Source organism: Corticium candelabrum, chromosome 3, assembly GCF_963422355.1.
Source record: "Corticium candelabrum chromosome 3, ooCorCand1.1, whole genome shotgun sequence".
NCBI lineage: Eukaryota > Metazoa > Porifera > Homoscleromorpha > Homosclerophorida > Plakinidae > Corticium > Corticium candelabrum.
The window spans coordinates 7,396,036-7,411,035 of NC_085087.1; the positions used below are offsets into that span (position 1 = coordinate 7,396,036).

A 15,000-nucleotide genomic window follows, 5' to 3' on the forward strand; every position below is an offset into this window, starting at 1 on the left:
GTCCGCGCTTCATTAATTAGCAGAAATGGTCATCAGGAAGTTCGAGGCTTTAAAGAAACTGCGGACTCTGTATAAACGACGTTTAGTTCTGTTACGAAATCAATCAATACTGACGCAGCAAATTTATTTATATCAATAATCTACAATTTTACTGCAATCAGACTTCTCAAAGTCAAAAGACGACATATATGCAGACAAATCTCAATACAAACTAACAGTTATGTGCAAATATTACAAAGCAGAGTAAAATATTTGTGTTCTATGAGTCAGTATAAGAAAACATGGTGTGCAAGACTAAACAGAGAACACAAAAACTAGTTGGAGTTGCTTCCACGTCGATCTTCATCTTTGTAGTGTCAAAAAATTACAGTTTGCTGTACAACTTTATGAGGCCACCAAGCAGAAGAGCAACATGTACTCTTGTGTCCCCATCAATACAAGTAGTACGTATGCATGCGTTATGACTCTCCATGATACCCTAGCTCGCAATGCTGTTGCCCAAAATATCCAAACTTTTACAAAAACATCATGAAGAATAGCAATCTCGAATATGTCTCTCGTATCTCTCAAGATCCCTTACCGAGAACCGAGTCCCACATTTCAAGCATTGCATAGTATCGCGACTAGGAGGACCCAACATTGACCTCGACCCTCCTAGGCTCATAGAATACCCACCAACAGAGGACCGGCCGACCCCGGAATCGTCCCTGCCGGCGTCGTGCCTCTTCAACCCTCCAACGTCTCTCAAAGACGACAAGGTGCGCGAGCTTGCGGCTGGTGAAACTCTCATCTCTCGCTGTCTGGTCTGAAACGGTCCCGGATGTCGTGACTCATTGTGCACACTCTGGAATGTCGGCAATGACTGTGGTGCCAAATCACTGGCCGCAGAAAAGCCGGTGTCTACACGCTCGTCGTTGTGCACGCCAGGACGGGCCGAAATCGACGACAACAACTGCGAATTTCGAGATACTAACTCTGGTTGAAGTTGTTCTTCACCCATGTATGCCCTTCCACTCGAGCCAAGCTAAAATTGTGACAATCACAGTTGATGTTATTGCTGTTCGTTTAACAGAGAGCGCTGACATAGTCACTCACCCCAGATGATGACTCTTCTCGTCGCCTCGGTATCGTGTCTACGCGTCCGATGCTCACGTTCTGAAGCGACGTCTCAAGTGAGGCAATCTAGTGGCAAATTGGCATGTCAACATGAAAGTTATCGTCGAACTCATTCCGCAAGGTAAAATTCTAAAATGGTAGCGTCTTGCAGGTGGCTCAAGTGACGTAAATACCACTTCGTGATTGGACGTTCGCATGTTTACCGTACATCCCTGTTGGGTGACAGACCTACCTAATCAAAACTGTTTGTCCTATTGCAATACGCTTTTCGCAACTCACTACTAATGCTCGCAATTAAAATTTCAATTTATATATGCAATACCTTGGCCGCCATCTGGCGCTCGTTTGTACTCAATGATGCATTGATATCTTGCAACGTCTTCATTTCAGATTCATATCTTCCAACCTTAGTTAAACAACAAAGAAAACACATTACATATACAGACTGAGCTCTGCACGTGTAGAGTATAACATGTGATGTACCTTATTCTCAAATAATTTCACCGTTTCCGTTTGGCTTTCACCATCACGCTTAGCTGTCTCTTGAAGCAACTCGACGCGCTCTTTCAGATTACTATTCTCCTCCTTCAATGTCTTACATTCTAATTTGACTCTCTTATAATCACTTTCTACTCTAGCTGCAGCTTCTTCCAAAGCGCTATCTCTAAGACGTCTCAACTCTTCTTCAAGTCGTTCATTTCTATGTCTCAATTCATCCCTCTTTTCTTGTATAGCTGCCATCTCAGTAACAAGGCGATCCAGTTGAGCTTTTAAATCCAATTTTTGCTGCTCTAGTAGTTCAACAAGCGACCGGACCGACTGAGCCGCTTTAACTGCGTACGAACTGCGATTGCCAAGTGAGCACTTCAACTCGTCCAACTCGGCACGAAGCAGATGATTGTCTTCGCGATACTTTTCTTCAATGAGACGTTTATCAGCCTCACACTTTCTCAATCTTTCTTCCAGATCCTTGATTCTCATTGCTGCCTATTTCAACGTCAACAATTGTTAGAAAAGAGCCAATACTTAGAGCGTGTCCGTACTATCGATAAAACTAGTGTACTACAAGTTGCTTAGATCTAAACATGTTTAGAACTTAGTGTGTCTGCAGTAGCACTAAACATGTTTAGTTGGCAGCTTAAACAACTTTCGCTAAACCTAGTTCAGAGGTACTTTAGTTCAAGTTGTCTAGGTTTCATGATGACACGCGTTCCGTTAGGAATAGCTGTTTCAAGTGCATCTCTCTTCTTGGTCTTATTTACGCTCATATGCATGAGATATTATGTTAAGAAAGTGCCTCAGGCAGTCCGAACGTTCTTTGGCACGCTGCCTCCCGAGACATCTTGCTGCAATTGAGATCCCTAATGTAGCCTAGGTCCTCTGCGTGAGAAAGCCAAATGCGGACACTCTCAACTAATAGGTTTAGATTCTAAAGAAGATCTGTAGTGCGGACACAGTCGTATATGGAAACGAAAACTCCTGAACCTTTTTGCGTTGTCTCATTTCGTCTACGATTTGCTTATTCGCCTTTTTCTTTAACCGTTTTTTCTTCTCCATCACCTCCAACACCTTGGCACGAGCTTGCCCTAATGACATATCTACGAATGCATGCAATGCCCTACAATAAACAGAACAATACAAATTTCAGGAAATTGTCTGTTGTCTGACCGTTTGTTATCTCTTCGTCTTCCGACGTATCTAGCAAGAGACTGGCACGGTTGACATCTTGTGTGGCAACGTCGACGGCAGCAGCTACGTCTGCGCTGTAATGAGACAAGCTGTCGATCTTCGACAAAACTTCTTCCAACGATTGCTTGATCGTGGAGTCGTCGATCACGTCGGACATCTTCGTAAAGCAGCAAACCAAGTCGTTGAGTAGCTCGTTGATTTGTACGTGTGCTCGACGTCGTCCGTATTTCTCTTGATCGAGTTGTACTTGCAGTACGACTGCGTCACGTGCCATTTGTTCCAATTGAGTCCCCAGTTCCTGGATAAGCGTTCGCTACAAGAAACACCGAATCTCTGCGATCAAGAACTTTGCAAACAGACATCAAAACTGACCTCGACTGACGGTATCCATTCACTTTCTTTGTATTTTAGCGTCGCATCGTCGCCACAAGAACGAGAATCAAGCTGATCGTTATCTGACACTTTTCCTTGACGATGCAGATCTAGTTGACGTTCTAGATCTTCTCTTATCATCACTTCGTGCTGATACGATCGCCTGAGCTCGTAGTTTTGCTGCAAATCGAACCAGAGCGTTACCCACAACAACAAATGCTGCAACGTTTGTACAGTACCGAAGTGTATCTAGAGGTGAGAATGTCCAAGCATGCCAGCAATGAGAGAGCTAACGACTCTACTGCAAACTAGAACCATGCTTCCTTATTCAACAACCACACACAAATTCTACATGCAATATGTACACTGCTTTGCATAAATATTTTCCCTCACTTTACATAGTTACAGTGTAAACAGTATACCTGTATCAAGCCTTTGGCAGTCATTCCTTCAATACCAGCGATCATCTCTTCGCATTTAGTGAGTCGCATCTGAATGGCACGACAAAATGGAGAAAAGAGCGAACTGTCGTTGTCGTCCACAGCCCCTGAATGCGTGGCTTCCTTTGCACAGACGGACGACTTATCAGTCTTAGAAACTTCAAGCAGCTCATCTTTCAGTATAGTACATTCTGCTTCTTGCCTTAGAAGTCGAGCTCTTAGGCGACCAGTTTCTTCCAGTAATGTCGCATAGAGAGTCTGAAGTATGAGTAAACCGGTCAACCGGTAGTTCAGGTCTCTCAGAATCGTGTCACTACAACTAATGGCCATCTCTTCGGATTGCTGTGCTCTCCCTGTGATGTCGGAACTTCTTCTGATTTGCAAAGCCCCGGATAAGCGAGACATCCAAACCGGCAAATCCGTACTCTATACAGCTAAGAAGACAAACAAGCATTTATCCACTTATTTTACGGTAAAAATGTGTGCCTATCAAAGGTAGTAACTTCCTCCCCTCTTCGACAGCACGAGAGTACCAGTTGTCTCTTTGTTCTGCAATGCATGAAGCATAGACAGACCGCTTTCATTATGAAATAATCGACTACGCATGGAAAATCAATACGGCCGTATTTTATCGTCGGCAGAGAGTAACCCATCTACGCCGGAAGGTCAATGCGTTACATAAGTTCCTTCCTGACTCTTGGGAGATTTTTTTCGAAAAAGTCCCCAGGGAGTGCCAACGTTTCTAAAGTTACACTCTACTACAAACGCCGCAAGGGAAAAGATACAAAATGCAGCTTTGAACGGACAGCACATGTTTCTCTACTCAAACTAAACGGGCTACTGAGACCGTAAGGGCTAACGCAACCTAGCCTCCCTCTCGCACCGTCGTGCCCGGTTCCCGTATAACACGACCACGGGAACCGAACACGACAACGAGAACCGGACACGACGACGCGAGAGGTCTGGTACGAGGCTAACGCAACCTGTATTTCTAGAGGAGTCTGCGCATATTTGATCGCGCATGCAGTTGTCGGTCACGTCGAGTGTCTTCATCGCAACGAATAAGGTCGTCGAGTAGCTCGTTAATTTGCAAGCGCTCGACGTCCTCTGGACAAGAAGAAAACACGGTATATCTCGGCTATTGTATCTCACGGTAGAAATCCCTACACGCATCATGCATGCTCAGTCTTATGACCTCCTGCCTCTCTAGTTACCTTGTAGACTTGAGGAGCGTCGTCTCCATTCCACCATGCATTTTGCTCTTGCTTGTCATGCACAAGTCAAATCGATGTCGGCACTTTCGAATGTGTAGTGACTGTTGTAGAACTGTGTTCAGAGAAAACAAACACACTCTAGAGTCTAGAACACCTAAACTCGACTCCACTGTAACGACACTAGACGTAAAAGCCAGAAAATGAGACAGCCAGCCAGCAGTCCCTCCCACCGCGAGTGAGACGACGGTATGTAATGCTGGTATCATGCATGCGCATCCTCAGACACGGGGGAGGCGTGTCGCTCGACACCGCTAAAACTAACGCGGCAAAAATGTTGACAAAGACCAAAATCCACCGTTGAACGAATCCTGACAAGACATCTAAAGATCAGCTATATAGCTAAATAGGTACCAACGTTCATGCACATATTACAGATCATCTGTCCCTTGTAGTTTACCCTGCAGTCAGGAGTCATGTATCACGATAAATATTAATCAATTAGTAAAGACACACCAAAACTGTATGCTATCACGGAAAACGAATCGTTCCTCTTTAAACAAGAACTAAAATTCCTCTCGGACTTACATCACGTGATCGTCAAATGGTTGAGCCTCTTATCTACACTGTACTAGTAAAGTAAGGGGCGAACTAATCTCGTCTGTACTGCACATTTGCGAAACTCATGCATATCGAAGTAGTAACCCTTTCACTGTCAACAAATCAAGTAATGACGGCGACTGCACCATGCAGACTTTGATTCAAAGTGCAAGACCATTTCAACAATTTTGCAACCATGTACCTGCAGACATAGAGACCTTCTCACTAGAACGCATCTATTCCAGTGCAGTGTAAATAGATAGATTCTAATCCAAATTTCCGTCAACCGGTAGACACGGCATTGTTGCTGCAGGTGACGGGACGGCTTCGTGAGTGGGAGAGAGGGAACAGCTTCTTTACACAAGGTGATACTAATTATTAAGATAGGGGCTCAACTACTGTTGCGATACTCCTCAAAAGTACAATCTTTCTGTCACTTACATTATCTCTAGATCATGTACAACCGGAACGTATCATCGACACTACTCTGTTGAAGGGACTCGGCCTGTGCAAGACCAGAATGGTCTTGCTCTTCACTTGCACTTGATTTACTCAGCGTTGCAGTGCAACTCCCTGCAAGGCATCAGCCATGAATGATCAGATGTGACCGAGTGAATGTTTCTGTTGACCCCAGTGCCAGATGGTACACACTGATCATGAGCTAAACTATGGAGGCCGCCAACTTCGAATTCAGGCTATAAACACTAAGCCAAGTATTCATAACTCTCTTCTATCCTTGACTTCTTAGGTTGAGACGTCCAAAAAATCACGTTAAAACTATAAACTGCCTCATTTCCGTCTAATCAGACTCTTACCCCCGTTATCACTCTAAGCGACTTACTAGTTGGGATAAACAGTTAGTTCTAGACATAGGCAGACCGCCATAAGTGCACGGGGGCACAGATATCAAGCAACAATTTTGTTGAGGGCCCCTTGCCCCTATGGTTCCGTCACCTATAGCTCAGCCTACAGAAATCAACTAAAGTCAACTGTAAGTAGGTATACACTTAATTAATTCTACATGCTGACAACAGTAAAAATCTTTTTTTCCTTATTATCATCATCAGAGAAACTGAAGAATCCACCAAATTGTGACATATGAGTATAGACGAGGCGCAAAAATGCACTCACGTTGTATTGTTTACCTGACCTGACTATCAATGCAGTGCCGATCTCAACTTCCCACGTATAGTACCATAGACCAAACAAACATGACAATACACTCGTATCCTGCACACTGAAAACCAAAATCAAGTATACTTGTGGTAGAACCGGAACTCAAAAGTAATACAGTCCCTTTCACAAACTTTGGGTATTGAAATCTATTCCTCACCGGAAGAAAACAAGAAATTGAAAGTAAAAGAAGTCTTTCTCAGACAGCTAAGCCCTCCTTTTGTTAAACAATTATAAAAAAAGTCAGCCATAACTTTTAGGTTTCCATCTTCATGCAGTTGATTGTCTGTACAAAAAAGGAAGCAAGCGATTGTGGTATAAGCGGATACAGACGGGGGCACTGGGGGCACTGGGCCACGTGCCCCTTTTTTGGAAACCTTCCTATAAGTGACTTGATCTATCAGAGTCATTGGTATGTACTTTAAGAAAAATAGAAGGCTAAGTCTTCAAATATGAACCTACAGGGTCTTAAAGCTATAAAACATCTTGACCTGTTACCATGCATCTAACTACCTGCAAGTGAGAGTGCACGCTCACTGTACAAGACACACCCACTAAAAGACCCTCTAGAAATGGGGGCTAAACTTGCTACGGAACACGCCCACTTTTATGGACACCTTCACTTTTATTGGCTTCCAATTGACCTATATGGTAGAATCAGTGGCAGATCCAGACTATAGCTTTGGTCCTCACACGTATTTACAGTCCACAATTTTTATGACCACGCCTACAAAGTGATGGTAATATTGCCCGGTCCAGTCCATGCCACACTACGCCCCTGCACCCACAATCTCGGGTTCGTGCCCCTGTCTAGCAAATTCTGAATCCACCAGTGATTATTTGCTCAGACTCTTTAATTAACAACCAAATGATCCACCTTGTCATACTTGATTTATACAAACACATGCACCTAAGCATTCCACCTGAAATTACACACTAGCCAACAATCATATCTAATTGAGTTGACTAGCTGATAGCCTACAGTTCCTGTAAATGTAAAACAAAACTGAGTGAATTAAAGCTCTCCTTATATGAGTAAGTAATCCTTCTAACTTCAACATGCATGTAGCATTGTGCTGCTATGCATAGAACAATCCACCACGTCAAAGTCTACTAGCAGTAGAAAATAGGCAGAGGGTTGGTGCCGTATAAAAGCATTGCACAAACTCTCCCCCACGGAATAATCAATACCAGAATTTCCTGCACATGCATATGCAACTGTCTTGTCTTAGCTCAGAGTCATTTTGAAGAAAGAAAAATTATCAACTCAAGTGACACATAAACATGTGTGCACATGATTGTTTCTCTCAATCGTCAACCAGATGGTTTTTAACGTTCTAGTAAACTTGATTTTAAAAAATTCTGTAGTTATTAAATTAAATACGCTTCCATGCAAATCTGGTAATAGCAAACATTGAAGTAGGCGTGACTAGTCTCAAAATTCTAACAAAGTACTTTGTTAATATCAACTTGAAAACTGACGTTTGGATTAGTCACGTGAACAGGTTAACTGAAGCTCAGATAATGTCACCAAATCTATGATCACCTGTACTATCAAATCACCTAAGAATGTTCACTTTGTTGATTTCAAGTGTCATTGAACATATATCTGCAAACTAGCTAGACCACATAGCCTTCTTCTGTTTCAATTAGTAACTGCCACGCCCATTTTTTCAACCAAGACAACTGAGGTTAATTAAACTCCGCAGCCAAAGTGAATAGGATTCGCATGAAACATAACATAGAGAAGAAATAACAAACCCTCCGTACAGTCTCCAAATCCAGCATCCATACTGGGTTGCAGAATAGACAGATAGGCAGAATAAGAGACAAACAGATCAAAACAACAACCCAGGGCATTAGCCATGTGGTTGCATGCCCAAGATGCTGTCTAACATACATTCACAGAGTCTACCTTGCTAAGTGCACTTAAAAATCAGTGTAAATATAGTTATGCACCTTTAGACCCTAGACCTTTACTAAATGCAAGTTGAAGTGCACTACCCAGAGTCAGACTCAATCCACGTCTGCAAATAATATGATCCATTAGTCCTAAACTAGATGCTAAACTAAGCTGCCAAACCCTTCAATGTCAGCGTTCTAGCTAGTGCTTCTATTCTACTGCAAATGGCAGCAACGTTTCTGAAAACACTACATTGGATTAGACTTGCTTTCTATAGCAACGTAGGCTTTGTTCTGCTAGGTTTACCATACAAAGATAAGGAGACACCTAAATGTTTATGGTTACAAGAACACCGCATCCGGTGTGAGGTATCCTAGGCCACTCCCCCAAAACAGAGGTGCCCACTAAACTTAATTCTAAAACGGATATTAGAGCCAAAATTGTTGTAATCTTTTCATTGTTAGTCTTCAATGTTATAACATTGTGTATAAAGACATAAAAGGCATTATTAAAGTCATCACTAAGTTCATTGGCCATAACATCAACATTGTGTATCATACAGAGTCGTGTGATTGTTGTTGCATAATCTGTTTTTGGTGTGTGCTGTACCGTATACAATGAGAATGTACCTCCTCTTTCCTCCTAATCACACTATAGCCCTCCTCTTCTTGTTTATCATTTCTTGTTAGTCCTCCAAACAATTAAACGATCAGTCCAAGGCTTGTTCTAAGAGGTGGCGGGCCGCCACGCTCTACTTTTCAAATGAGATGCCCACCACGCTTTGGGATTGACCGCCATGCCATGTGAACAAACATTCCAGTTGGAATTAGTGGCTGTGTTCACTACTACAAGAATAGGAAACACAAATTTGCACTAATCATTGTTCAGAGCCTCAGCAGGTGTGCTATTTGCGGTGCTATTTACTGTGCTATTTACCGTGCTCTTGTTTCTGTGTTGTGTGCTCTAACAGATCTTATTACAAAGCATGATGACTACATGGAAAGTACCATAATTGAATGAGGATGTGGCATTTCTATATAAACATACTTGTAAAACATATTGATATGCAAACAGCTAATTCTCTTTCCCCAAAGATCATCTTAAAAACAGCCAAGTTATGCTGACTAGGTTAATTATTAATAAGCAGATGAAGTAACAAAAAACTCACCAGGGCTACGTTTTCGACAAACCATAACCACGTCAAACCACACCCCTTACAAAAGACCACGCCCCTTTTAGAAAGCCCCGCCCTACGGCCACTCTTTGATGAAAACCTGGCTAGAACCCTGGTTCTAGACCATTTGCAAGTGCTTCTTTTCATCTACCACATCCAGAAACATCTCAGCGCTTATTAGCTTGTTAGAACCACAAAGACACAACAGAGGATGTGGCCTATAGTTCAACTTTGTCAACAAAAGCTACTGCCACGCCACCCTCTATAAATGCAAGTCACTGTACTGCAACTGCCGCTAAGAACCTTTGTTCCTGGCAGATATTTGTATTTGCACTTCCTAAATTTAGAAATCGCGATGTTTAATCGATTAACAAAATCACAAAAAAAGGATCACAACGTACAACACACTTCTCTCAAACTGGCTCAGTCAAACAAATACTCTAAGTAGTGTACATAACAAATACTAGAAGCTAAAAGCACGTGCAAATTTGTACTAGATAGCTAGCCTAGTAGTAGCCCTACATCCCATGCAAGAGTTGTGCAACCTAAAAGCAAAGTGTCTATACCAATATCAATTAATTAGAAAGCCATACCAATAAATGGTGTAATTCGACGCAAATTGTGCTGGTGCTGAACCAGTTGCTGCTGCTGCTGCCGCTGCTCCAGTCTTGCTGCGCAAAATCTAAACAAACCAGTGATATCATCGTAAACAAAGCTGCCACACCTCTTCTTGATAATCAGCGGATAATATGAAAACAATATATACGTACAACAACGAAGCAACAAACAAATACCTAGCTAGAGATTGGCGTTTATATATTCACTAAAATTATTTCTAACTAAATAAAGTTATTAAAAAGCGCATAAATACTCTGAAGCATGTAATATAAATTACTTAATTAACGAAGACAAGCAGATCGAGGACCATAATATTTAGTTTAGTAACTATAATGAGAGACACATCACTACATCACAACATACTAACTGTAACATTTCAATTTAGAGGCCTTTTCACGGCAAGCCCTTTAAATGCGGATTCGCTCAAACCACATGCGTTGGCAGCTCTTCATGTCGGTAGACAGCAGTAGATTTAGGTTCCCTTTACATCCCGTGCTTATGGCATAGATGGACTTACTGTAACCAAAGATAGAGAAGAGACTGGCAGCCATGATGAACGCAAGCTGTAACGCACGCACGTTACACAGATAGGCGTGTTTGCGACGTTGCGTCGTAAGCGGGGGCTGAGTGGGAAAGTCCCCTCGATCAGTGGGAAAAGTCCCTCGCTCAGTGTGCAAGAATCTCAGTTTACGGTCTGGCAAGGGAGGTAGTTGCTTATTAGTAATGACGCGAACAGTCCCGCTCGCGAACACATCTTCCTAGTTGTAGGTTTACCCTGGTGAGTTGAAGTGTGAGATGGCCTCTAATTACAGTCATAGCAGGATCGATATCATACACTGGCCTCAACTATCAAATCATTCACTGTGTTGTGGACATGCAGCACTATTTGCAGAGCGCTTGGAAATATCTAGAAAGTATACTATTCTGTTTGTAGAGCCTATCGCAGAGAGCATGATCTGCAAGTAATCGCCAGTACTGTAGTACAGTGTACAACATACCGCCAACCACCATATCTACAAATAGGGTAATTATCTAAACGAGGAATTTCCAAGATACGTATTAATAATTGATGCTATAGTATACGTGATTTTAGCTAAGCTGCTAAATTAATTTTAAAATCAGAGAAGAAGAAAACCTACGTCTTACTTTGTGGACAAGTGTGGTATACTAGACAGCCAAACTCCAACAACCTCACATCTGCTGACAGCAGCAACTAGTAGGAGCAGACAACCAATAGATCTGTAGTGTCTAAGCATTACTTATGCTGTTTGCCTTGTAACTATGAAAATTTTTTTGAGATTGCAACAAGTTGTGTAATCTTAGTTAATATTAATTAAGCAATCGAGGTTGGTAGTGCATGTACTGTACGTACTGTACTGTACTGTACCAGGCAGCTGCATGCGCAAAAGCACGTGAATGACTCATGCTGTGAATTAGCATAATTTTAGCCTTCAAAGCCAAACCCGAATTTGAAAGGCTGATCTGATCTAGTTTTCAGATGCTGAGCCACAACTTCACTAATTAACTTTTAAGTATATTTTACACATAATATATCATTTGAATGTGCACCACTCTGCACCTAGATGAGCTAAAATTATCTAGAAGTCACATGCTGTTCTATATTTGTACTCACGTCGGCACTGCATGGTACAAATCTATTACTGCCACACGAATTCTAGTACAAGAAATCGCAAACGGAAAAACACAGTAAGCTAACTAGACTATGTATGTAACATCTGGTCCGATACATCACATGTCCATGTTTCTGTACACCATCATATGCCTGTACATGTGTCACGCTCGAATTCTAATCACGTGACAGTTAGACAGGGCGCGTACTCAGACTACTGAGACCTTTACAACAAATTACAATATCGCCAAGGACCATGCTGTAGACCAGACCTGTAGACTGAGTTCTGCGAGATAACGTAGCCTCGTCCTCTCGCGCTAGTCTTGTCCGGTGCCCGTATGTCGCGCGCCTGGAATTTTTATACGGGCACCGGACAAGACTACCGCGAGAGAGTCAATAGCAACATCCGGTAGATAGTTATTATTATAGAAATCGTCGATCGAAGGGTAAACTAGACGATATCAATTACCACACAGCGCTCTGTACGTTACTTTTTCGGTGGTCGTTGCAAAGGCGGTTGGCATCATGCAACGAGCTGTTCTACACAATCTGCAACCACTCTACAAATAGCAACGCGTTTTGAGATTAGTTATCAAGCTTTCAAGTTTGCATTAGCAATCTAGGAGCGTCAAGAGTTACCTCAAGCAATTTTTGGGACGTACTCCCCCCAACACACGGTGACACACACACACACACACACACACACACACACACACACACACACACACACACAAACACACACACACACACACACAGTGATACACACACACACACACACACACACACACACACACACACACACAAACACACACACACACACACAGTGATACACACACACACACACACACACACACACACACACACACACACACACACACACACACACCCACACCCACACACCCACACACACCCACACACACACACACACACACACACACACACAGTGATACACACACACACACACACACACACACACACACACACACACACCACACACACACACACACACACACACACACACACACAGTGACACACACACACACACACACACACACACACACACACACACACACACACAGTGACACACACACACACACACACACACACACACACACACACACACACACACACACACACACACACACACACAAAGTGACACACACACACACACGCGCGCGCACACACACACGCACACAGTGACAAACATGGTCAGTGGATGATACGGCCATTTAATTTTCTAAAGATCAATTTTTATGTTTTGGTTTTCAATTTTAATTTTTATTTAATTTTTGAAATTTTTTAAGTTTAGTTTTTAATTTTTAGTTTTTTATTTGCATTCTTATTTAAAAATTTTGTGTTTATTAAATTTTATCTTTTAATTTTTAATATTCTTTTTTCCATATTATTTTTTGTAAAATGGTTTTTCATCTTTTGATGTTTGATTTTTGTGATCTTTAGATTTATCTTCTGGAGTTTGATTTTTAGGCACCTATGTGCTCAAAACTAGAAACTTGAACGCGCAGTTCGCTTTTCTATTTCCAACTTGAATAGAAATAGAAAATAGAAAATTGAAATGACCGAGGACACTAGACACAGCGGGGATCTCAGCGGGGCTTCCATTCGTACGCGTGTCTCAGGAGATGACATTTCCAACACACAAGGAGGTGTTGGTTTTTACTTTGCTTTCCGTCACGTGCCAAACCACGTTGGCAGCTCTTGACAACTCCGCTCTGACACACAACGTTGTGCCAGTGAATACCTCGGTCCCTAGCTGTATAGGTACGTGCATTGTACACAACACGCTACCTTTACCGTAGATGAACCGGTTGGAGGGAAATGCTACGAATATCTAGCTCTACTAGACTGTGTACCTAGATAGGCTTCGCCCTAGCAGATCGCCGAGTTGGCAACTGTGGTGAAGAAGTATACAGACTCGTTTGTTGTCTAGGAAAAATCGAGACACAAATAAAACATCGAAACCGTCAACCTATACTACAAGTAGTAGAATGCGCGCTTTTACGGGCAGACTACTAGGCCTACACGGTACCGTTCAAGGGTGGGCGTGGTACTCTGTAGCAGGTCACATTTCTTCATTTCGTCGGACACGAAACTACCAATTGTGTTTCCATCTGCCACAACCCAAGGTGCTGGAGCCTTCTCGTCACGCATCTTGACTGCAGATATGAACGTGCGCGTCGACAATGACAGCCCAGACATCTCCAAGTGACAAGGTAGAACTCTACAATCATTGTCTAACACTATTGACTGTAGTACAGTAGTTATACTCAGCATTGGCATAGTTGTCTACTTAGTAACTAGCTGTAGCTAGTACTATCTACATGTATGACCATGTTCTTTCAGTTGTAGCCGCACACTGTTCTACGTTAGTTGAGTTAATTAATTGAGTTGAGTTGAGCAAAGAGTTCAGTTGAGTTGACTTCAAATAGAGTTCAGAAGGCGTTTTAGAACGATGGACGTGCATGTCTGTTTGCTTGGTGAGTTGTGCGACGTCATGCAAATGAAGAAATGTGACCTGCTATAGAGTACCACGCCCACCCTCATACGGTACCGTGTAGTGAGCCCATGAAAGCGCGTAGTCTACTATCTACTACTTGTAGTAGGTTGAAGGGTTCGATGTTTCAATTGTGCCTCGATTTTTCTTAGACAACGAACGAGTCTGTAGACTTCGTCACCACAGTTGCCAACTCGGCGATCCACTAGTGCAAAGCCTAGCTAACTAGCTAAATACATATGTAATATATATTCGTAGCATTTCCTCTTCAATCGGTTCATCTACGGTAAAGCTAGCGTCTTGTGTACAATGCACGTACCTACACAGCTAGGGACCGCGGTATTCACTGGCACAGCGTTGTGTGTCAGAGTGGAGTTGTCAAAAGCTGCCAACGTGTTTGGCACGTGACGGAAAGTAAAGTAAAACCAACACCTGCTTGTGTGTTGGAATCTGATCTCCTAAGACACGCGTACGAATGGAAGCCCCGCTGAAACCCCCGCTGAGACCCCTGCTGTGTCTAGTGTCTTGGGTCATTTCAATTTTCTATTTTCTATTTTCTATT

General features: G+C 42.5%; 1 protein-coding gene across 2 annotated transcripts in view; it reads right to left on the reverse strand.

Moving 5' to 3' along the window:
* Positions 1-103: 103 nt before the first annotated feature.
* LOC134176783 (paramyosin-like) overlaps positions 104-15,000 on the reverse strand; it is a 16,674-nt gene continuing 1,777 nt past the window's right edge. Inside the window, exons 2-10 of one of the 2 annotated variants that reach the window (XM_062643444.1) lie at positions 10,272-10,360; positions 3,600-4,051; positions 3,178-3,357; positions 2,785-3,118; positions 2,602-2,714; positions 1,600-2,103; positions 1,439-1,522; positions 1,096-1,182; positions 104-1,024 (exon numbers count right to left, since the gene is read on the reverse strand). In XM_062643444.1, the coding sequence (XP_062499428.1) occupies positions 527-1,024; positions 1,096-1,182; positions 1,439-1,522; positions 1,600-2,103; positions 2,602-2,714; positions 2,785-3,118; positions 3,178-3,357; positions 3,600-4,022 (2,223 nt within the window). In that variant the 5' untranslated portion in view covers positions 4,023-4,051; positions 10,272-10,360 and the 3' untranslated portion in view covers positions 104-526. Of the gene's footprint in view, positions 1,025-1,095; positions 1,183-1,438; positions 1,523-1,599; positions 2,104-2,601; positions 2,715-2,784; positions 3,119-3,177; positions 3,358-3,599; positions 4,167-4,831; positions 5,042-10,271; positions 10,361-15,000 lie in introns of those variants that run through there. The other variant, XM_062643442.1, reaches the window with a different exon arrangement.